This window comes from Trematomus bernacchii, unplaced genomic scaffold (genome assembly GCF_902827165.1).
Source record: "Trematomus bernacchii unplaced genomic scaffold, fTreBer1.1, whole genome shotgun sequence".
NCBI lineage: Eukaryota > Metazoa > Chordata > Actinopteri > Perciformes > Nototheniidae > Trematomus > Trematomus bernacchii.
In genome coordinates, this window is record NW_022987567.1 from 3894765 (window position 1) to 3918029 (window position 23265).

Here is a 23265-nt window from a genome sequence, read left to right on the forward strand (position 1 = left end):
GTGAATATGATTTGCCAATGTCTCCCTTAGTGAAATTCAGTTCAACACACCTGTTTTAGATAATAAAAAAACATGTTATTTTACTGGAAATACTGTCCTTTCTTTCAAGAACCAGATTAAACAGAGCTGCTGCCTAGCGGCTCTTACAGGTGTTCAGAACATGTACCAACACATCTCCAACAACAAAGATTTGGACTAAAATGACTCAACTGAACATCCATTGTCACTGACTGACGAATCAGTAGCCGTTAGCAGAGGAGCTCCTCTAACTGGTGAAGGTGTGTTGATGTCAGCTCAGTAGTGATGTATACGTTGAGTCCTAGGTAAAAGCTTTTGAAATGATTGTGAAAGCTAAAAAACAATCATAATCAGACAACTCAACAATAAATAATTGGCTGCTGAGCTAAAAACCTTTTAAACAATGGTAGGGAGACAGTTATTGTGAACTACGACTGCTTAGTTTAGAAATGAAAAGGGTTGTGTCTAGATGGTCACTCATTTTCGAAACCCGCAAGATTGTAAAAATGAAACATTGATGAAGAATGGTGAGGTTTAGCACAGGCCGCTCATAGATGCTAATCCCTAGTTATGGCTATCTATTGGGAAGGAAAGGGTGAGGTAGGGATAGGTATTCAGGCAGTGAGTTGTTACTTTAGCATGTGAGCATGCAAACATTTGCCAATTAACCTAGAAAAGTGGAAACTGAAATACTTTTCTTTAATGATGGCGCCATATACTTTTTTCCAGTTGAAGTTCACCAGAGGTATGCCAATTGGATGTTATGGGAAAAGAACATCTGAACCAAAATACTTTTATTGAAAGAATGCATTTCTAGAATTCAGGACCAAGTCTGCCCAGTATTAATCGGCCAAATCTGCTCAAGTGTGGTCCCGTTGCAGTGGGATTTGGGTCTTTTTTTCATGTCTGATACTATTGAATCATAAAGAATTGACTCCCAGCGGACTCTTGATCAGCTCTGATCATCTGAGCAGAAGGGAAGAGCAAGAAAAATGATTTTTTGGCTACAGTCGTTCATTATTTGGTGGTGCATTAACATGCTTTCAATAAAAGGCACTTCTAAAACTGTTCTTAAATTCTTCAAATGTAATTTTTCCATGTTTTGAGCACCACAGTGACCGTTCACATAAACCAGACTATTTGCTTGGCTAGATACCACGCGGGGTAAGTGATGAAATATGTTTTTGTAATCTGTGTGAACTGACCCTTTTGAGAATTTGAATTTACAAGCAGTGTTTCAGTATTCAGTTGCTGAGTTGTCTTGAACGGCACAGCCACTGTGTTTAATTTTCCATCATAATAAACGTCACACAGCTGAATTTTCATCAGGAAGGGCCAAATAATGTTCCGGGCAGCTGTAAGTGCACAGTTTGTAGCCCCTGCACAGGAGGAATCTGTCTTGTAAACCGATATAGCTGCCCAGTCATGACCTCAGCCTCAAAGTATGATTTCTCGGTGTGATGTATGGGTTTAAAAGCCCGGCTTTGCAGGATAACTGAGACTGATTATTAACGACAGAAGGCTCAGAGCATTATGGACACAAGGGATGTGCTCTTAAGGTGTCTGATTTTCTGCTTCGACGTCAGGTAGCACATTCGAAGCTAGGATTTTTAGATCAAACTATTTTGCATTATATAACTTTTGTTTCTACCTCGCAAGACAGTGAAAGCACCACTGATCTTTTCTGTGGAACCTTGTGTTTCAATTGATTAACCCAAACTCCCAATGTGCCAAATAATGTAATTCCCCTTTCGACGGCAGAGGATTTCTGGTCCATAAAGCAGCAGATGCATTCAAGCTGTTATCCAGCAGTCCTTTAGGAGTGGTGGCCTTATGATCCTGATGATGAACACAGTGTCATGCAGATGGCAGGTGGTCTTTGTACAGCAAAGCTCTCCTGGCGTCCCCCAGGGAGGAAGGAGTCTCAGCTGTGAATGGCTTTAAGTGATAATAGCTCCCTCTCTGCTCCGGCCATTGGCGTTATATACTCGTGGCTTGGCGTGATGTAATTGAAGATGTGAGGAGTCTTTGCATCTGCAGCTTACAGGATAGCTGCCTATGAGCAGAAGAGGAATAAGTATTCTGATCCTTCACTTAAAGCAATACTCCACATTGAAAACATTGTTAGAACTTGGGTTTTTAATTCAAAATGTGACTCAAGTTATAGCATGTACTAAAATTAACAGTACTCATTATGCAGAATGGCCTATTTCAAAATATGTTTGGGATTATAAGTATTGATGTATTAATCGCTTTAATGTTGCATCTGGTTAAGGAGGAGTAGATTAAAAACTGAGATGTAGATCATAATATTCATTAGGGGTTTTTTTTTCGTTATCAATTTGAATCTTTAAGGTTAATGAAGCTATCAAATAAAGATGGAGTAACAAATACAATATTTCCAAAATTGTAGGGGTAAAAGTGTAGGGTTGCATAAAGATGGAAATACTCAAGAAAAAGAGCCTTAACATTCTAGTACAGGACTTGGGTAAAAGTCTACCAATGATAACTATTGGATTCTCACTTTATTGATCAGGTTATAATGGATAACACATTGTATTGGACTGCATGAATAGCCAGGGAGTTTTTTTGTCAGCAAGTGGACTAGGTCAAGATACTCAACTTTGACAAATATTCTGCAACCTTAGTGTTACTGCAAGCTGTCCTCACAGAAGACATTGACATGAAAACACACAAAAAAAATGTTGATGGCTGAACTTTAACTACATCAGTATCAGGAAGCTGGTTTTGCACATGCAGGCTCCGTGGTAGACTTTGTTTTTAAGAACACCTGTTCCTGTCACATTGCACCTTATTCATGAAGTGTGATAAACATGGTAGAGAGCTGCACAATGGACATAAGACTGGAAACTGAAATGTGTTATTTGGATCAGATTTGTGTGTAAATTAAGAATTTGACCAAGGTATACTATTAGCATTTTAATTGTGCGCCCTGGTGGACATATAGAAATAAATCATTAGTTCAACTGCAGCAAGACTAATGTTAAATTAGTGGATACTTCAGTGTGTTCAGGATGGAAGCTTTAAGAATGACCAGGAATTATATAACTAAAAAGTGATGTAAAGCACCTTTCAAGAAGTGATGCTTTTGAATCACTCTGTACTAAATACCATTAAATATGACCATATAGTAGTAATAGTTTTGTAGCTCAGTAAGGTCAATATTAACTGAAAATATAGCGATCAAAGTCTAGATTTTCTGCTGAAGAAAGATGAAGCAGAGAACTTTAAGCTGAGAGCCCCCTCTGGTGGTGATCAACATTAATGACAAGGAAACAAAGGTCTGGTCTGAACCATATTTAATAGAAGCTTAAAAAAAATCTTAAAGGATTTTAAAAGTATTGCTGTACATTTGACACATTCACACAAGGTAATAAAAAAATTCACATACAATTCACACCTGGCCACTTTAGATATTCAGGACCATTTGAAAGCATGCCACAAGTTTTAGATTTGCAGCCAGAGCAGCAGTTCAGATAAGCTATAAAAATAACTATAGACAGTCAAGATTTCAGTCAGCCAACATCCCAAGTAGTGTATTTATGATGTAAAAAAGTGATTAGGGTTGCATTAGAGCATTCATACAGACTGAAACTCATACTGAGTAAATAAGCCTGATATGGTTCACTTTACTGAAGAGCAGGTCCTTTTCCAAGACTGAACTGCCATTGTGTGTGAGGGCTAGCTTTTAAATTAAAACTTGTAGCATGCTTTAGAAAAAGAGTCATTAAAAGTATTCACGATTTCAGTTGGTAAAACATGCAAACCACTGATTTGGTCCTTGGTGTGCAGCTCCTTGGGTCACATTAAAAAGTTTAAGTTACAACTGTACAAATCGGTGCCAAAAGTCTTCTCATACAGTGAGCTGCTTTGCAATATCCGTCACCACTGAAGACTTGAGCTGCGCGATGGTGGCAATCCTCATCTGCTTGGAAGTGGAGTACTTTCCTTTAATGGCCTGGAATAAGAGAAAATGATTGGGTTAGAAGTAAATCCAAATTAAGGATTCATCCTTTTCAAGTACACAAATGTTGACACTTGAGTTTTGTTTGTTTTACACTTACCATATGTTTGGTCGTACCGTCGTTCACCTTCAGTACATTCTTGGCAATGTGTGCCATCACAGGAATCAAACTCTCTGCCGTGTATTCCATGTAGTGCTGCAGAGTCACGTCCTGAGAAGAGACAATACACAGATGTCCTTCAGAAAAGCATTTAATCCACTTGACAGTAAATGCTCCAAGACCATTTTATGACTGAGGCAACCATTTTTAAAGGAAACACCCCACTTTGTACACTTTTGTAGCAAATGTAGCCTTGAAATACACATATTGGCCAATATTTAAATCGATGATATGCCACCTTTTAATATTTTGAAGATGCACTTATTAGCTTAGTCTTGTAAAAATATGAAAGTTTCAAAAGAGAGCCAGAAGTGTTATTTTAGCATATTGAACAACTGCATTTTGCTCTCTTGGAAATATTTTCCTTTAATAGACAATGAGTTATTTTAGCAGTATACTATAATCTAAACTGTATAAACCATCTGTTCATTTGTCACAAGTAATGATATTTTCCTCATCTGATACAGACGTATTTAGGAAGAGGTTAACTCACCCATTCGCCAGTGTCCAAGACCTTGAGACTGAGAGCCAGAGAAGCACTTGCAACAATGGAAGGTGGCATGTGAACCATCTCGTAGTCTACCATGGTGAGCTCCAGGAGGTATTTAGCCAGGATGTGCTGCTCAGCTGTTACCTGAGGAGAGACATTGGACATAATCAACAAATTGAAGATCTCAAAGCAGAAAATTAGTCTAGTTTGCTGATAAAATGCTACAAACCTCGTAAACCTTTGACGCTCTTCTGAGGAACTGCAGGGGAAGAGGGCGGCCCAGCTGGAACTTGAGCACTCGCAGGATGCTCATCTCCATGTCTCTGATCTCGGCGGTGGTGTAGGCCCTGTCGGTCACGTAGGCAAAGTCTGAGATCTCGGGGGAGTACATCTCCTCGTATTTGGAAGCCAGGAACATGGCAGTCACGCCGACGAGCTGCAGCTGCTTCTTGGGGACTGGGTTGTCCTGTTGTAGGTGCAATCACAGGACTTTAGACACAAGGATTTATACTGTTTTTCATCAATATATTATAAGTCTCAGATATATGCAAAACATGTCTCTGAAGTGTTTGGCTCGAAATACCAAACAGATCACCCATTGTAGCAAGCATCCCATAATCCCCTCTGTTTCAAAAGCGCTGATTCTCTGTCTGTTACTTTAGATGAAAATATGGAGCCATTCCCTACGCCCCTCTGAGAGATATTTGGTTAAAAAGAACACAATAGCCGCGTTCACACCGGAGTACTTTTCCCCGTACTTTTCGCGTTTAGTTTCGTTAGTACCCCTTATGTCGCGTTCACACCAAAAAGAATACTTAGTGCCGGGATCTTTTACCCCTATTGTTAGTGCCTGCTGAGAGATGGTACTTTCCTGGGGGAAAAAAAGTGCCCCAGTTCTGATTGGCTGGGCGAATTGCAAACCACGCCCCGTAAAACTCTGAAATGTTTTGTAGAGCCGCCATTTTATTATCCTCGCATTATTAGCATTAGCCGAGCGCACAAATGCAGAGAGACTAACTTATGGCAACACAAAATAAAACATGGGAGCGGTGGAGATGAGGAAGTGTCGGCGTTCTGGCGATTTACTCGGAAGGCTTCAGTAGAAGCTGCTGGGAGTCCCTTGGTTGGTGATTGGCTAATGGTTACAAAAAAAATCGTTATGACATCATGAAGTGGCCAAAATCTGATCAGCTTATTTTCAGACAGGTTCTTATATAAATGGATCAGGACAAAGAGAGAGAATCTTTTTTTCTGAAACTTTCAGAATCTCTTTACACAGAGGGGACACATGTTGATGTATAGAAGACATGAAAAAGTGGATTTTGCATAAGAGGTGACCTTTAAGCTAGCCATGTCATGCAAAAAAAACAAAACGGGACAAGATATACATTTACACACCTGAAGAAAGCGGTCAATTATTCCCACGGTCAGGTACATGGTCTCCTGCAACAGACTGAACTTGAGGCTCACTTGCACCAACCAGTCAATGAGAATGGCCCGCATGTTCCCAGTCACCTCACGACCCTGCAGATAAGTGGCTCTGACGTTCTGCTCCACCTGTAGAGACAAAAATGGGTTAAAATCCACAAGTAGTAGAGGGGGGAGAGGAATCTCCAATGCATATAGCCAGTTGAAGAATATGAATTTGCTTGCCTCGAGCTGACGCAGGTACTTGTAGATTTCCTTCACATATTCGCTGCAGAGCATGGGGTTTTCGTAGTCATCTGCATCCACATCCCTGACAGCGGTGTGAAGAATGACGTCTGAGAAGGCTTGGCAGAGGTCTGCAGGGGCACAGCCAGAAGTCTCCATGGGAGTTGGGGAGGCTGGTTCAGGGATAACCTGGAATGGTGGAATTCCCAACATTAGAACCACACCCGGCAGCCATTTTTGTTTGATCAGATAGCTGCTGGGATTCACTCACCTGGACTTCTGGCTCAGGTTTAACAGGAACCACAGTTTTTGGTTTGGGCTGTTCAACAACAGCAACTGCTTTTTCAACTTCGGTAACAGGGACTTTGATCTTCTTTGTGGCCTCTGTCTTGACAGCCTAAAAAGAAAAAGATCGATTAAAGTCAGAACTGTGCTGGCCACCATTTCATAGCTTGCGGCAACCACTCTACAATTCAGTTGTACACAATTAATCCAGAGTAGGTTATCTAGACACTGTCAATTTAAATGCTGGGCAGACATTTAGTATTTTAGAGAAGTGTGTAAAAATGCTTTTACATGGTCAATCTTTCAGAACTTGGGTGAACCCCTTCTAAAAAGCAAATGTAACCATGTGCTTCAAGACAACGTTACCATGGCTTTGCTTGTTGTTACATCAGAGCACAGCTGTAGTCATTTTGCATAAAAGGTTTTAGTCGTGAGAAGCATGCAGACAAGATTGTATGTAAAAAAACATTCCCACGTTGATTTTGATAAAAATGGAAAGTGATTGTTTTCAGTTATTTAGCCCTCAACAAAGCCTACCAATAATCTTACATGCATGGCTACGATAATTAGCTGAATATTTGCCATGTTTTTCCAGGTGTTGGCATCCTACCTAGATTATAAAATGTAGCCTAGTCAAAATCTTACCTTCTTCTGTACTTCTTTGTTAATTCCAATGTTTCCAATTTCACCGAGAGCCGCTCGGGGCTTTGTGGGCCCGGTGACCGTGCAGGCCTTTCCAGCGAGCTGAATTTCAGCATTTCTGGCTGAAGCCAAGCGGGTCTGCAGAAGAAAAAAAACCTTATAGTGCATGCCATTAATTTGTAATTGTTTAAAAGGCTCACGTCGAATTATTTCTATAGAACGCTCTGCACGAGAGCAAATCCCACAGCTAAGCACGAGGGCATTTAAGAGATATCATGTAGATATTTAAAAAAATAAATAAAAAAAATCCAATAAAGACACATTTCCTCTATACAGAATTACTGTCAAATAAAGAATAATGATAAACATTAAAATACTTACTCTGGTTACTCGGAGTGCCATTTCGAAATATGCGTCGCTTCAACAGACAGGCAGGCAGTCGTAATGGAGAATGATGCGGTGTATTTTTGAGGTTCAGCGTCCAGGTTTAAATCCTCGCTCCCTACGATCTGATTCGCTGAGGGCTATAGCATGTACTCAAATTAACAGTACTCATTATGCAGAATGGCTGTTACGACCCTGGGTCGTTAGGTCATTTGTGTGTATATTTTTCCCTCCTCCTGTGTCTGTGAGTGTGTGTGTGTGAGTGAGCATTGCAAGCAGGTGGTGCCCGTTAGCTGATTAGCTACCTTCTCCATGCTGATTGGTCCACCTGAGGAGACTGGAGCATATTAAGCTGCAGCCGTGCAGTTCCTCGGCTGCTCTCTCAACTTCTCCTCCAACTCTGCGCCTGTTGAGATATCTGACCTGTTGTGCTGTGTGTGTAATTCTACCGTATACCGGTCCGTTAGTTTATCTTTCTAAGATTTCAAAATATACAAAGTTAACCTGTCTTGTAAGACAAGTTTTGTTTTTCTCAGGAGTGCAAAACCCTTTTCTTTTGGTTAATTCTCGTTTTCTCCTGTTTATATGCCAGAGTAGGTAAGAAGCCTGTACGTTTATTTTTCTTATTTGTTAGGCAAGATGTATGTGTTCAAAGATTTGTTTGTTTTGTGGGTTGTTGCGCCTCTATGTAAAAACGTTGGTAATTAAAATTACCAAACGGCATTCTTTGTCTCGGTGTCCATGTTCTTGGGAGTGGGGAGAGTGCACATGTTATGCTGCGCCTAGGTTCCCCTAGATCTGGGCGTAACAATGGCCCATTTCAGAATATTTTTGGGATAATAAGTTATCAATTTGAATCTTTAAGGTTAATGAAGCTATCAAATAAAGATAGTGGAGTAACAAGTACAATATTTCCAAAATTGTAGGGGTAAAAGTATAGGGTTGCATAAAGATGGAAATACTGAAGAAAAAGAGCCATTACATTGCATTTAGCTGACGCTTTTATCCAAAGCGACTTACAATAAGTGCATTCGACCAAGAAGATACAAACTTGAAGGAAACAGAATCATAAGTAGGCCAACATTAGGTTTCAGAGAAACATTTGGTGTCCGGCAGTGGCTCAGTCAGTAGGGGCTTGGACTGTGAGCCGTAGGGTCGCTGGTTCAAGTCCCCGACCAGACCTAAATATGGAGTGTGGACTTCTACTTGGAGAGGTCCCAGTTCACCTCCTGCCCTGCCGTGGTGCCCTTGAGCAAGGCACCGGACACCCCCCTTCCCCCCCCACTCCCATTGCTCCCCGGGCGCTGTACAATAGCTGCCCACTGCTCCTAGTACTAGACTCCTTGTACTAGGATGGGTTAAAAGCAGAGGCCAAATTTCACTGTGTGTGCTGTGTGCTCTGCATGTGTGACCATTAAAGAGGGTTTCATCCCTCCCTATTCTATTCTATCTTCAGAGCCAAACCATTTGAAGTGCTACTCAACTGGCTTTAGATAAGCCAGTCCTTTGTTAGTATATACATTCTAGTTAAAGGTGGGGTAGGTAATTCACTTCAGAAACACTTTGTTATATTCCATGGAATGCTCTTAACATCCCGATAGCAATGAATACATAACAAAAATGCATCTGTGGAAGCCGTGCCGCTGTAAAAAGCACAACCAATCATCTGAGCCGGCCCGGCTAAAATAACTGGATGGCCTACCTGCCTGTCAGCCTTCCATCTCGTGCACAAATTTATCTCGTGCCCTCATTGGTCGTGTGTGTTGGAGGGGCTCTAAGGAAGTCTGAAAGAAGGGGCAGATTTTTTTCGGCTGCGTACTTTAAAATTCTAGCGCACTCGAGCTGGTTTCTCCATTCTTACCTACCCTACCTTTAAGTACAGTAGGCTACTTGGGTAAAAGTCTACCAATGATAACTATTGGATTCTCACTTTATTGATCAGGTTATGAATAGCCAGGGAGTTTGTCAGCAAGTGGACTAGGTCAAGATACTCAACTTTGACAAATATTCTGCAACCTTAGTGTTACTGCAAGCTGTCCTCACAGAAGACATTGACATGAAAACACACAAAAAATGTTGATGGCTGAACTTTAACTACATCAGTATCAGGAAGCTGGTTTTGCACATGCAGGCTCCGTGGTAGACTTTGTTTTTAAGAACACCTGTTCCTGTCACATTGCACCTTATTCATGAAGTGTGATAAACATGGTAGAGAGCTGCACAATGGACATAAGACTGGAAACTGAAATGTGTTATTTGGATCAGATTTGTATGTAAATTAAGAATTTGACCAAGGTATATTAGCATTTTAATTGTGCTCCCTGGTGGACATATAGAAATAAATCATTAGTTCAACTGCAGCAATAGACTAATGTTAAATTAGTGGATACTTCAGTGTGTTCAGGATGGAAGCATTAAGAATGACCAGGAATTATATAACTAAAAAGTGATGTAAAGCACCTTTCAAGAAGTGATGCTTTTGAATCACTCTGTACTAAATACCATTAAATATGACCATATAGTTTTGTAGCTCAGTAAGGTCAATATTAACTGAAAATATAGCGATCAAAGTCTAGATTTTCTGCTGAAGAAAGATGAAGCAGAGAACTTTAAGCTGAGAGCCCCCTCTGGTGGTGATCAACATTAATGACAAGGAAACAAATGTCTGGTCTGAAATATTTTTAATAAAAGCTTAAAAAAAATTAAGCATCTTAAAGGATTTTAAAAGTATTGCTGTACATTTGACACATTCACACAAGGAAAAAAAAATTCATATAAAAGTCACACCTGGCCACTTTAGATATTCGGGACCATTTGAAAGCATGCCACAAGTTTTAGATTTGCAGCCAGAGCAGCAGATAAGCTATAAAAATAACTATAGACAGTCAAGATTTCAGTCAGCCAACATCCCAAGTAGTGTATTTATGATGTAAAAAAAGTGATTAGGGTTGCATTAGAGCATTCATACAGACTGAAACTCATACCGAGTAAATAAGCCTGATATGGTTCACTCCTTTTCCAAGACTGAACTGCCATTGTGTGTGAGGGCTAGCTTTTAAATTAAAACTTGTAGCATGCTTTAGAAAAAGAGTCATTAAAAGTATTCACGATTTCAGTTGGTAAAACATGCAAACCACTGATTTGGTCCTTGGTGTGCAGCTCCTTGGGTCACATTAAAAAGTTTAAGTTACAACTGTACAAATCGGTGCCAAAAGTCTTCTCATACAGTGAGCTGCTTTGCAATATCCGTCACCACTGAAGACTTGAGCTGCGCGATGGTGGCAATCCTCATCTGCTTGGAAGTGGAGTACTTTCCTTTAATGGCCTGGAATGAGAAAATGATTGGGTTAGAAGTAAATCCAAATTAAGGATTCATCCTTTTCAAGTACACAAATGTTGACACTTGAGTTTTGTTTGTTTTACACTTACCATATGTTTGGTCGTACCGTCGTTCACCTTCAGTACATTCTTGGCAATGTGTGCCATCACAGGAATCAAACTCTCTGCCGTGTATTCCATGTAGTGCTGCAGAGTCACGTCCTGAGAAGAGACAATACACAGATGTCCTTCAGAAAAGCATTTAATCCACTTGACAGTAAATGCTCCAAGACCATTTTATGACTGAGGCAACCATTTTTAAAGGAAACACCCCACTTTGTACACTTTTGTAGCAAATGTAGCCTTGAAATACACATATTGGCCAATATTTAAATCGATGATATGCCACCTTAATATTTTTGAAGATGCACTTATTAGCTTAGTCTTGTAAAAATATGAAAGTTTCAAAAGAGAGCCAGAAGTGTTATTTTAGCATATTGAACAACTGCATTTTGCTCTCTTGGAAATATTTTCCTTTAATAGACAATGAGTTATTTTAGCAGTATACTATAATCTAAACTGTATAAACCATCTGTTCATTTGTCACAAGTAATGATATTTTCCTCATCTGATAGACGTATTTAGGAAGAGGTTAACTCACCCATTCGCCAGTGTCCAAGACCTTGAGACTGAGAGCCAGAGAAGCACTTGCAACAATGGAAGGTGGCATGTGAACCATCTCGTAGTCTACCATGGTGAGCTCCAGGAGGTATTTAGCCAGGATGTGCTGCTCAGCTGTTACCTGAGGAGAGACATTGGACATCATCAACAAATTGAAGATCTCAAAGCAGAAAATTAGTCTAGTTTGCTGATAAAATGCTACAAACCTCGTAAACCTTTGACGCTCTTCTGAGGAACTGCAGGGGAAGAGGGCGGCCCAGCTGGAACTTGAGCACTCGCAGGATGCTCATCTCCATGTCTCTGATCTCGGCGGTGGTGTAGGCCCTGTCGGTCACGTAGGCAAAGTCTGAGATCTCGGGGGGGTACATCTCCTCGTATTTGGAAGCCAGGAACATGGCAGTCACGCCGACGAGCTGCAGCTGCTTCTTGGGGACTGGGTTGTCCTGTTGTAGGTGCAATCACAGGACTTTAGACACAAGGATTTATACTGTTTTTCATCAATATATTATAAGTCTCAGATATATGCAAAACATGTCTCTGAAGTGTTTGGCTCGAAATACCAAACAGATCACCCATTGTAGCAAGCATCCCATAATCCCCTCTGTTTCAAAAGCGCTGATTCTCTGTCTGTTACTTTAGATGAAAATATGGAGCCATTCCCTACGCCCCTCTGAGAGATATTTGGTTAAAAAGAACACAATAGCCGCGTTCACACCGGAGTACTTTTCCCCGTACTTTTCGCGTTTAGTTTCGTTAGTACCCCTTATGTCGCGTTCACACCAAAAAGAATACTTAGTGCCGGGATCTTTTACCCCCATTGTTAGTGCCTGCTGAGAGATGGTACTTTCCTGGGGGAAAAAAAGTGCCCCAGTTCTGATTGGCTGGGCGAATTGCAAACCACGCCCCGTAAAACTCTGAAATGTTTTGTAGAGCCGCCATTTTATTATCCTCGCATTATTAGCATTAGCCGAGCGCACAAATGCAGAGAGACTAACTTATGGCAACACAAAATAAAACATGGGAGCGGTGGAGATGAGGAAGTGTCGGCGTTCTGGCGATTTACTCGGAAGGCTTCAGTAGAAGCTGCTGGGAGTCCCTTGGTTGGTGATTGGCTAATGGTTACAAAAAAAATCGTTATGACATCATGAAGTGGCCAAAATCTGATCAGCTTATTTTCAGACAGGTTCTTATATAAATGGATCAGGACAAAGAGAGAGAATCTTTTTTTCTGAAACTTTCAGAATCTCTTTACACAGAGGGGACACATGTTGATGTATAGAAGACATGAAAAAGTGGATTTTGCATAAGAGGTGACCTTTAAGCTAGCCATGTCATGCAAAAAAAACAAAACGGGACAAGATATACATTTACACACCTGAAGAAAGCGGTCAATTATTCCCACGGTCAGGTACATGGTCTCCTGCAGCAGACTTAACTTGAGGCTCACTTGCACCAACCAGTCAATGAGAATGGCCCGCATGTTCCCAGTCACCTCACGACCCTGCAGATAAGTGGCTCTGACGTTCTGCTCCACCTGTGGAGACAAAAATGGGTTAAAATCCACAAGTAGTAGAGGGGGGAGAGGAATCTCCAATGCATATAGCCAGTTGAAGAATATGAATTTGCTTGCCTCGAGCTGACGCAGGTACTTGTAGATTTCCTTCACATATTCGCTGCAGAGCATGGGGTTTTCGTAGTCATCTGCATCCACATCCCTGACAGCGATGTGAAGAATGACGTCTGAGAAGGCTTGGCAGAGGTCTGCAGGGGCACAGCCAGAAGTCTCCATGGGAGTTGGGGAGGCTGGTTCAGGGATAACCTGGAATGGTGGAATTCCCAACATTAGAACCACACCCGGCAGCCATTTTTGTTTGATCAGATAGCTGCTGGGATTCACTCACCTGGACTTCTGGCTCAGGTTTAACTTCTGGCTCAGGTTTAACAGGAACCACAGTTTTTGGTTTGGGCTGTTCAACAACAGCAACTGCTTTTTCAACTTTGGTAACAGGGACTTTGATCTTCTTTGTGGCCTCTGTCTTGACAGCCTAAAAAGAAAAAGATCGATTAAAGTCAGAACTGTGCTGGCCACCATTTCATAGCTTGCGGCAACCACTCTACAATTCAGTTGTACACAATTAATCCAGAGTAGGTTATCTAGACACTGTCAATTTAAATGCTGGGCAGACATTTAGTATTTTAGAGAAGTGTGTAAAAATGCTTTTACATGGTCAATCTTTCAGAACTTGGGTGAACCCCTTCTAAAAAGCAAATGTAACCATGTGCTTCAAGACAACGTTACCATGGCTTTGCTTGTTGTTACATCAGAGCACAGCTGTAGTCATTTTGCATAAAAGGTTTTAGTCGTGAGAAGCATGCAGACAAGATTGTATGTAAAAAAACATTCCCACGTTGATTTTGATAAAAATGGAAAGTGATTGTTTTCAGTTATTTAGCCCTCAACAAAGCCTACCAATAATCTTACATGCATGGCTACGATAATTAGCTGAACATTTGCCATTTTTTTCCAGGTGTTGGCATCCTACCTAGATTATAAAATGTAGCCTAGTCAAAATCTTACCTTCTTCTGTACTTCTTTGTTAATTCCAATGTTTCCAATTTCACCGAGAGCCGCTCGGGGCTTTGTGGGCCCGGTGACCGTGCAGGCCTTTCCAGCGAGCTGAATTTCAGCATTTCTGGCTGAAGCCAAGCGGGTCTGCAGAAGAAAAAAAAACCTTATAGTGCATGCCATTAATTTGTAATTGTTTAAAAGGCTCACGTCGAATTATTTCTATAGAACGCTCTGCACGAGAGCAAATCCCACAGCTAAGCACGAGGGCATTTAAGAGATATCATGTAGATATTTTAAAAAATAAATTGAAAAAAATCCAATAAAGACACATTTCCTCTATACAGAATTACTGTCAAATAAAGAATAATGATAAACATTAAAATACTTACTTTGGTTACTCGGAGTGCCATTTCGAAATATGCGTCGCTTCAACAGACAGGCAGGCAGTCGTAATGGAGAATGATGCGGTGTATTTTTGAGGTTCAGCGTCCAGGTTTAAATCCTCGCTCCCTACGATCTGATTCGCTGAGGGCTATAGCATGTACTCAAATTAACAGTACTCATTATGCAGAATGGCTGTTACGACCCTGGGTCGTTAGGTCATTTGTGTGTATATTTTTCCCTCCTCCTGTGTCTGTGAGTGTGTGTGTGTGAGTGAGCATTGCAAGCAGGTGGTGCCCGTTAGCTGATTAGCTACCTTCTCCATGCTGATTGGTCCACCTGAGGAGACGGGAGCATATTAAGCTGCAGCCGTGCAGTTCCCCGGCTGCTCTCTCAACTTCTCCTCCAACTCTGCGCGTGTTGAGATATCTGACCTGTTGTGCTGTGTGTGTAATTCTACCGTATACCGGTCCGTTAGTTTATCTTTCTAAGATTTCAAAATATACAAAGTTAACCTGTCTTGTAAGACAAGTTTTGTTTTTCTCAGGAGTGCAAAACCCTTTTCTTTTGGTTAATTCTCGTTTTCTCCTGTTTATATGCCAGAGTAGGTAAGCCTAGTGAGTGATTCTATAATTTAGGGTGCATTTCACATCAACAAAACAGTACAAAGAAAGTGTTCTTTCTCAATAGAACAATCAGTGGTTCAAGTTAGTATATTCCTCAGTGTAACATATCCACTGGTTGCAAAGCTTAAACATTTTTTTATTTTATTTGATATAAATGTAATAACTGTTACTACAGTTATTACAGTACTGGGTAACTTAGTTGACAGGTAACCTAGTTGACAACTTCCCTATTTTGACCCATCATTTCAATAGTGGCGAAGTCCCTCCCCTTCCGGTTGAGCCCCATGGGACCTTATTTCGGAAAAGTTATGCATTGAAGTCAATGGAGAGAGAAAGATTATCTTTCGATCCCGTTTGAATTGTGCCACGAATTACACATATGATGTTTGTCAATTTAAAAGATAATTTTGCAAGTCAAAAAAATTAAAATGTGTCGTAAAACTGTGAAGTAACACATTTGTTTGTGTGAAAGGCTCAATGAACTACATCTCTGGTCAACCACACACGTCACCAAGATGGCCGTCACTACTGTCTTGTCAACAAACGATTGACTATCACCACAATGAAACACGTCCTGAAGAATGTCATGCAAAGCCTGCCTTCCTTTGATTCTCTCTGAACTGCCTGGTCGTTTTAATGTTTAATGTCAACCATTTGTGCAGATAGCATGAAGTAGAAAAGATCGCCGATGCTAACGTTAGCATTAGCATTTCTCCCCCGGAATTAAATGGTGTATTATAGAATGATCACACCGGTGACAGTACTATTCAAAGGGTTCACGAAATATGACTACTACTCTTACTGTTTAACATTTTGGGTTACTTAATGTTACTTCATGTTAAGGCTAATAAAAATGACAAGGCTGTAATGCTAACTAACGTGCTAGCTACTAGCTAGGTAGCTAACTTGATCAAGCCACTCCTGGTCGTTTCATCAGACGGGAAGCAAAAGAACGAGCAAGACCCATTGCTGGTATAATAACAACCTGGTACTAAGCACACAGGCATCTTGTTAAAGTTATCTTATCTTAGCCAGCGCCATATAGATAGATTATATCTATATTGCGCTGATCTTAGGTATCTGAATGGTGGAGGTAAACAATTGTGACATCACTTACGCGACTCTGGGATTTGTAGTCTTTCTAGTTACGTATTTTTCATAGTCTTATATTTCAACAGTTTTACGACAAACTGTGACTTTTTTGACATGGAAATGATTTTTTAAGATTGACAAACATCATATGTGTAATTCATGGCACAATTCAAACGGGATCGAAAGATAAGTTTTCTCTCCCCATTGACTTCAATGCATAACTTTTCCGGAATAAGGTCCCATACCCCGGAAGTAAGTGGGAGGGACTTCGCCACTCTATGGTAGGCCTTGCTTGGATGACCACATGTCATTTTCTTGAACAGGTTAACATCACATTTGAACATATAATTGAATTAAAATCATTAAACAATTGTAAACCATAACAATGTACGTAACATTGTTGATTGTCAATGAGTATATTAATTGACCATGTGCTATTATACATAAAATATTGTAAAAAATTAGAGGACAATCACCACAGTGTGTTCAAAATGTCTGCCAAAGAGGAACATGGCATCATGTGATGCTGGTGACATGGTATTGGGACAAACCATTTTTGAGTTAAATGGGGGAGTTCTGTTAGTAACATAGTTGACAGAACTTTTGCGGACATTCATATATTAAGATATTTAAATTATTTAAAGGAGGAAATCAATTAAAAAGATGTTATTATTCTTTAGTATTTAGACTTTTGAAATAAATGAATACTTTTTTTTATTTACTTTAATGGTTTTTATTCATTATTTTGAAACCAAGACACCCTCAACTGAAAAACGGACAGAGCAAAAACTGACAATTTAAGAACATCATGACACATTTCAAGGTAAATAAAGCATAGGATGCACATAATGTTTGTGTGATATTATAACATGCTTTCCAATAATAGGCAAAATATGATATTTTTGAAGAAAATAGTTGGAATAATTATAATTATCATCAATGGACATCAATGGACATGGAATGTACCCTAAATTGTAGAATCACTCCTGTACGTTTATTTTTCTTATTTGTTAGGCAAGATGTATGTGTTCAAAGATTTGTTTGTTTTGTGGGTTGTTGCGCCTCTATGTAAAAACGTTGGTAATTAAAATTACCAAACGGCATTCTTTGTCTCGGTGTCCATGTTCTTGGGAGTGGGGAGAGTGCACATGTTATGCTGCGCCTAGGTTCCCCTAGATCTGGGCGTAACAATGGCCCATTTCAGAATATTTTTGGGATAATAAGTATTGATGTATTAATCGCTTTAATGTTGCATCTGGTTAAGGAGTAGATTAAAAACTGAGATGTAGATCATAACATTCATTAGGGAGGGGGGGAGGGGGGGGGGGTTTGTTATCAATTTGAATCTTTAAGGTTAATGAAGCTATCAAATAAAGATAGTGGAGTAACAAGTACAATATTTCCAAAATTGTAGGGGTAAAAGTATAGGGTTGCATAAAGATGGAAATACTGAAGAAAAAGAGTGCATAAGTGCATTCGACCAAGAAGATACAAACTTGAAGGAAACAGAATCATAAGTAGGCCAACATTAGGTTTCAGAGCCAAACCATTTGAAGTGCTACTCAACTGGCTTTAGATAAGCCAGTCCTTTGTTAGTATATACATTCTAGTTAAAGGTGGGTAGGTAATTCACTTCAGAAACACTTTGTTATATTCCATGGAATGCTCTTAACATCCCGATAGCAATGAATACATAACAAAAATGCATCTGTGGAAGCCGTGCCGCTGTAAAAAGCACAACCAATCATCTGAGCCGGCCTGGCTAAAATAACTGGATGGCCTACCTGCCTGTCAGCCTTCCATCTCGTGCACAAACTTATCTCGTGGCCTCATTGGTCGTGTGTATTGGAGGGGCTCTAAGGAAGTCTGAAAGAAGGGGCAGATTTTTTTCGGCTGCGTACTTTAAAATTCTAGCGCACTCGAGCTGGTTTCTCCATTCTTACCTACCCTACCTTTAAGTACAGTAGGCTACTTGGGTAAAAGTCTACCAATGATAACTATTGGATTCTCACTTTATTGATCAGGTTATAATGGATAACACATTGTATTGGACTGCATGAATAGCCAGGGAGTTTTTTGTCAGCAAGTGGACTAGGTCAAGATACTCAACTTTAACAAATATTCTGCAACCTTAGTGTTACTGCAAGCTGTCCTCACAGAAGACATTGACATGAAAACACACAAAAAATGTTGATGGCTGAACTTTAACTACATCAGTATCAGGAAGCTGGTTTTGCACATGCAGGCTCCGTGGTAGACTTTGTTTTTAAGAACACCTGTTCCTGTCACATTGCACCTTATTCATGAAGTGTGATAAACATGGTAGAGAGCTGCACAATGGACAAAACTGGAAACTGAAGCGTTTTATTTGGATCAGATTTGTATGTAAATTAAGAATTTGACCAAGGTATATTAGCATTTTAATTGTGCTCCCTGGTGGACATATAGAAATAAATCATTAGTTAAACTGCAGCAATAGACTAATGTTAAATTAGTGGATACTTCAGTGTGTTCAGGATGGAAGCATTAAGAATGACCAGGAATTATATAACTAAAAAGTGATGTAAAGCACCTTTCAAGAAGTGATGCTTTTGAATCACTCTGTACTAAATACCATTAAATATGACCATATAGTTTTGTAGCTCAGTAAGGTCAATATTAACTGAAAATATAGCGATCAAAGTCTAGATTTTCTGCTGAAGAAAGATGAAGCAGAGAACTTTAAGCTGAGAGCCCCCTCTGGTGGTGATCAACATTAATGACAAGGAAACAAATGTCTGGTCTGAAATATTTTTAATAAAAGCTTAAAAAAAATTAAGCATCTTAAAGGATTTTAAAAGTATTGCTGTACATTTGACACATTCACACAAGAAAAAAAAAAATTCATATAAAAGTCACACCTGGCCACTTTAGATATTCGGGACCATTTGAAAGCATGCCACAAGTTTTAGATTTGCAGCCAGAGCAGCAGATAAGCTATAAAAATAACTATAGACAGTCAAGATTTCAGTCAGCCAACATCCCAAGTAGTGTATTTATGATGTAAAAAAGTGATTAGGGTTGCATTAGAGCAGTCATACAGACTGAAACTCATACTGAGTAAATAAGCCTGATATGGTTCACTCCTTTTCCAAGACTGAACTGCCATTTTGTGTGAGGGCTAGCTTTTAAATTAAAACTTGTAGCATGCTTTAGAAAAAGAGTCATTAAAAGTATTCACGATTTCAGTTGGTAAAACATGCAAACTACTGATTTGGTCCTTGGTGTGCAGCTCCTTGGGTCACATTAAAAAGTTTAAGTTACAACTGTACAAATCGGTGCCAAAAGTCTTCTCATACAGTGAGCTGCTTTGCAATATCCGTCACCACTGAAGACTTGAGCTGCACGATGGTGGCAATCCTCATCTGCTTGGAAGTGGAGTACTTTCCTTTAATGGCCTGGAATGAGAGAAAATGATTGGGTTAGAAGTAAATCCAAATTAAGGATTCATCCTTTTCAAGTACACAAATGTTGACACTTGAGTTTTGTTTGTTTTACACTTACCATATGTTTGGTCGTACCGTCGTTCACCTTCAGTACATTCTTGGCAATGTGTGCCATCACAGGAATCAAACTCTCTGCCGTGTATTCCATGTAGTGCTGCAGAGTCACGTCCTGAGAAGAGACAATACACAGATGTCCTTCAGAAAAGCATTTAATCCACTTGACAGTAAATGCTCCAAGACCATTTTATGACTGAGGCAACCATTTTTAAAGGAAACACCCCACTTTGTACACTTTTGTAGCAAATGTAGCCTTGAAATACACATATTGGCCAATATTTAAATCGATGATATGCCACCTTTTAATATTTTTGAAGATGCACTTATTAGCTTAGTCTTGTAAAAATATGAAAGTTTCAAAAGAGAGCCAGAAGTGTTATTTTAGCATATTGAACAACTGCATTTTGCTCTCTTGGAAATATTTTCCTTTAATAGACAATGAGTTATTTTAGCAGTATACTATAATCTAAACTGTATAAACCATCTGTTCATTTGTCACAAGTAATGATATTTTCCTCATCTGATACAGACGTATTTAGGAAGAGGTTAACTCACCCATTCGCCAGCGTCCAAGACCTTGAGACTGAGAGCCAGAGAAGCACTTGCAACAATGGAAGGTGGCATGTGAACCATCTCGTAGTCTACCATGGTGAGCTCCAGGAGGTATTTAGCCAGGGTGTGCTGCTCAGCTGTTACCTGAGGTTGACATTGGACATCATCAACAAATTGAAGATCTCAAAGCAGAAAATTAGTCTAGTTTGCTGATAAAATGCTACAAACCTCGTAAACCTTTGACGCTCTTCTGAGGAACTGCAGGGGAAGAGGGCGGCCCAGCTGGAACTTGAGCACTCGCAGGATGCTCATCTCCATGTCTCTGATCTCGGCGGTGGTGTAGGCCCTGTCGGTCACGTAGGCAAAGTCTGAGATCTCGGGGGGGTACATCTCCTCGTATTTGGAAGCCAGGAACATGGCAGTCACGCCGACGAGCTGCAGCTGCTTCTTGGGGACTGGGTTGTCCTGTTGTAGGTGCAATCACAGGACTTTAGACACAAGGATTTATACTGTTTTTCATCAATATATTATAAGTCTCAGATATATGCAAAACATGTCTCTGAAGTGTTTGGCTCGAAATACCAAACAGATCACCCATTGGAGCATCCCATAATCCCCTCTGTTTCAAAAGCGCTGATTCTCTGTCTGTTACTTTAGATGAAAATAAGGAGCCACTCCCCACGCCCCTCAGAGATATTTGGTTAAAAAGAACACAATGGTGCTCTAGGAGGAGATTCAGGTGATAAGGTGGGGGGGTTTCCTTGGTTGGTGATTGGCTAATGGTTACACGAGCCAAAAAAAATCTGATCAGCTCATTTTCAGACAGGTTTTTATATAAATGGATCAGGACAAAAAGTGAGAGAATCTTTTTTTCTGAAACTTTCAGAATCTCTTTACACAGAGGGGACACATGTTGATGTATAAAAAGACATGAGAAAGTGGATTTTGCACAAGAGGTGACCTTTAAGCTAGCCATGTCATGCAAAAAAAACAAAACGGGACAAGATATACATTTACACACCTGAAGAAAGCGGTCAATTATTCCCACGGTCAGGTACATGGTCTCCTGCAGCAGACGGAACTTGAGGCTCACTTGCACCAACCAGTCAATGAGAATGGCCCGCATGTTCCCAGTCACCTCACGACCCTGCAGATAAGTGGCTCTGACGTTCTGCTCCACCTGTAGAGACAAAAATTGGTTAAAATCCACAAGTAGTAGAGGGGGAAGAGGAATCTCCAATGCATATAGCCAGTTGAAGAATATTAATTTGCTTGCCTCGAGCTGACGCAGGTAGTTGTAGATTTCCTTCACATATTCGCTGCAGAGCATGGGGTTTTCGTAGTCATCTGCATCCACATCCCTGACAGCGGTGTGAAGAATGACGTCTGAGAAGGCTTGGCAGAGGTCTGCAGGGGCACAGCCAGAAGTCTCCATGGGAGTTGGGGAGGCTGGTTCAGGGATAACCTGGAATGGTGGAATTCCCAACATTAGAACCACACCCGGCAGCCATTTTTGTTTGAGCAGATAGCTGCTGGGATTCACTCACCTGGACTTCTGGCTCAGGTTTAACTTCTGGCTCAGGTTTAACAGGAACCACAGTTTTTGGTTTGGGCTGTTCAACAGCAACTGCTTTTTCAACTTTGGTAACGGGGACTTTGATCTTCTTTGTGGCCTCTGTCTTGACAGCCTAAAAAGAAAAAGATGGATTAAAGTCAGAACTGTGCTGGCCACCATTTCATAGCTTGCGGCAACTGCTCTGGATTAATTGTGTACAACTGAATTGTAGAGAAGGTTATCTATTTTATAGAAGTGTGTAAAAATGGTTTTACATGGTCAATCTTTCAGAACTTGGGTGAACCCCTTCTAAAAAGCAAATGTAACCATGTGCTTCAAGACAACGTTACCAGGCTTTGCTTGTTGTTACATCAAGAGCACAGCTGTAGTAATTTTGCATAAAAGGCTTTAGTCGTGAGAAGCATGCAGACAAGATTGTATGTAAAAACACATTCCCACGTTGATTGATAAAAATGGAAAGTGATTGTTTTCTGTTATTTAGCCCTCAAAGCCTACCAATAATCTTACATGCATGGCTACGATAATTAGCTGAATATTTGCCGTGTTTTTCCAGGTGTTGGCATCCTACCTAGATTATAAAATGTAGTCAAAATCTTACCTTCTTCTGTACTTCTTTGTTAATTCCAATGTTTCCAATTTCACCGAGAGCCGCTCGGGGCTTTGTGGGCCCGGTGACCGTGCAGGCCTTTCCAGCGAGCTGAATTTCAGCATTTCTGGCTGAAGCCAAGCGGGTCTGCAGAAGAAGAAAAAAACGTTAAAGTGCATGCCATTAATTTGTAATTGTTTAAAAGGCTCACGTCGAATTCTTTCTATAGAACGCTCTGCACGAGAGCAAATCCCACAGCTAAGCACGAGGGCATTTAAGAGATATCATGTAGATATTTAAAAAAAAAAAAAAATCCAAGACAGACACATTTCCTCTATACAGAATTACTGTCAAATAAAGAATAATGATAAACATTAAAATACTTACTCTGGTTACTCGGAGTGCCATTTCGAAATATGCGTCGCTTCAACAGACAGGCAGGAAGGCAGTCGTAATGGAGAATGATGCGGTGTATCTTTGAGGTTCAGCGTCCAGGTTTAAATCCTCGCTCCCTACGATCTGATTCGCTGAGGGCTGAATGCTCCGAGAATCTGATTGGTCGAGCGCAGATGTTTCGAATGCGTTCCCCAGCCAACCAGTGGTCACGTGACTTACATTTCCGCTCTTCCTTTTCCTGTGACGTCTTGCTTGTTATCTTTCACACTTTCTCATTTGAAGTATTGTTGATTGTGTTCTTCCCATAAACGAACATATACACTACTACA

General features: G+C 40.3%; 3 protein-coding genes across 3 annotated transcripts; all 3 read right to left on the bottom strand.

The window, feature by feature from the left end:
- Positions 1–3321: 3321 nt before the first annotated feature.
- On the bottom strand, positions 3322–7717 carry LOC117478736 (G2/mitotic-specific cyclin-B1-like). The gene is made up of 9 exons (XM_034125639.1): positions 7615–7717; positions 7237–7371; positions 6578–6703; positions 6307–6495; positions 6052–6210; positions 4883–5119; positions 4657–4797; positions 4104–4214; positions 3322–3997 (listed from the first exon to the last, which is right to left on the bottom strand). Exons 1-9 carry the CDS (start codon positions 7633–7635, stop codon positions 3893–3895), a joined length of 1224 nt encoding a protein of 407 aa, XP_033981530.1. The 5' UTR covers positions 7636–7717; the 3' UTR covers positions 3322–3892.
- Positions 7718–10281: 2564 nt separating this feature from the next.
- LOC117478734 (G2/mitotic-specific cyclin-B1-like) lies at positions 10282–14832 on the bottom strand. The gene is made up of 9 exons (XM_034125637.1): positions 14575–14832; positions 14195–14329; positions 13518–13661; positions 13247–13435; positions 12992–13150; positions 11823–12059; positions 11597–11737; positions 11047–11157; positions 10282–10942 (listed from the first exon to the last, which is right to left on the bottom strand). Exons 1-9 carry the CDS (start codon positions 14593–14595, stop codon positions 10838–10840), a joined length of 1242 nt encoding a protein of 413 aa, XP_033981528.1. The 5' UTR covers positions 14596–14832; the 3' UTR covers positions 10282–10837.
- A 4228-nt stretch (positions 14833–19060) lies between these two features.
- On the bottom strand, positions 19061–23026 carry LOC117478900 (G2/mitotic-specific cyclin-B1-like). Its single transcript, XM_034125840.1, has 9 exons — positions 22928–23026; positions 22553–22687; positions 21926–22066; positions 21655–21843; positions 21400–21558; positions 20607–20843; positions 20382–20522; positions 19828–19938; positions 19061–19721 (listed from the first exon to the last, which is right to left on the bottom strand). Exons 1-9 carry the CDS (start codon positions 22946–22948, stop codon positions 19617–19619), a joined length of 1239 nt encoding a protein of 412 aa, XP_033981731.1. The 5' UTR covers positions 22949–23026; the 3' UTR covers positions 19061–19616.
- Positions 23027–23265: the final 239 nt, after the last annotated feature.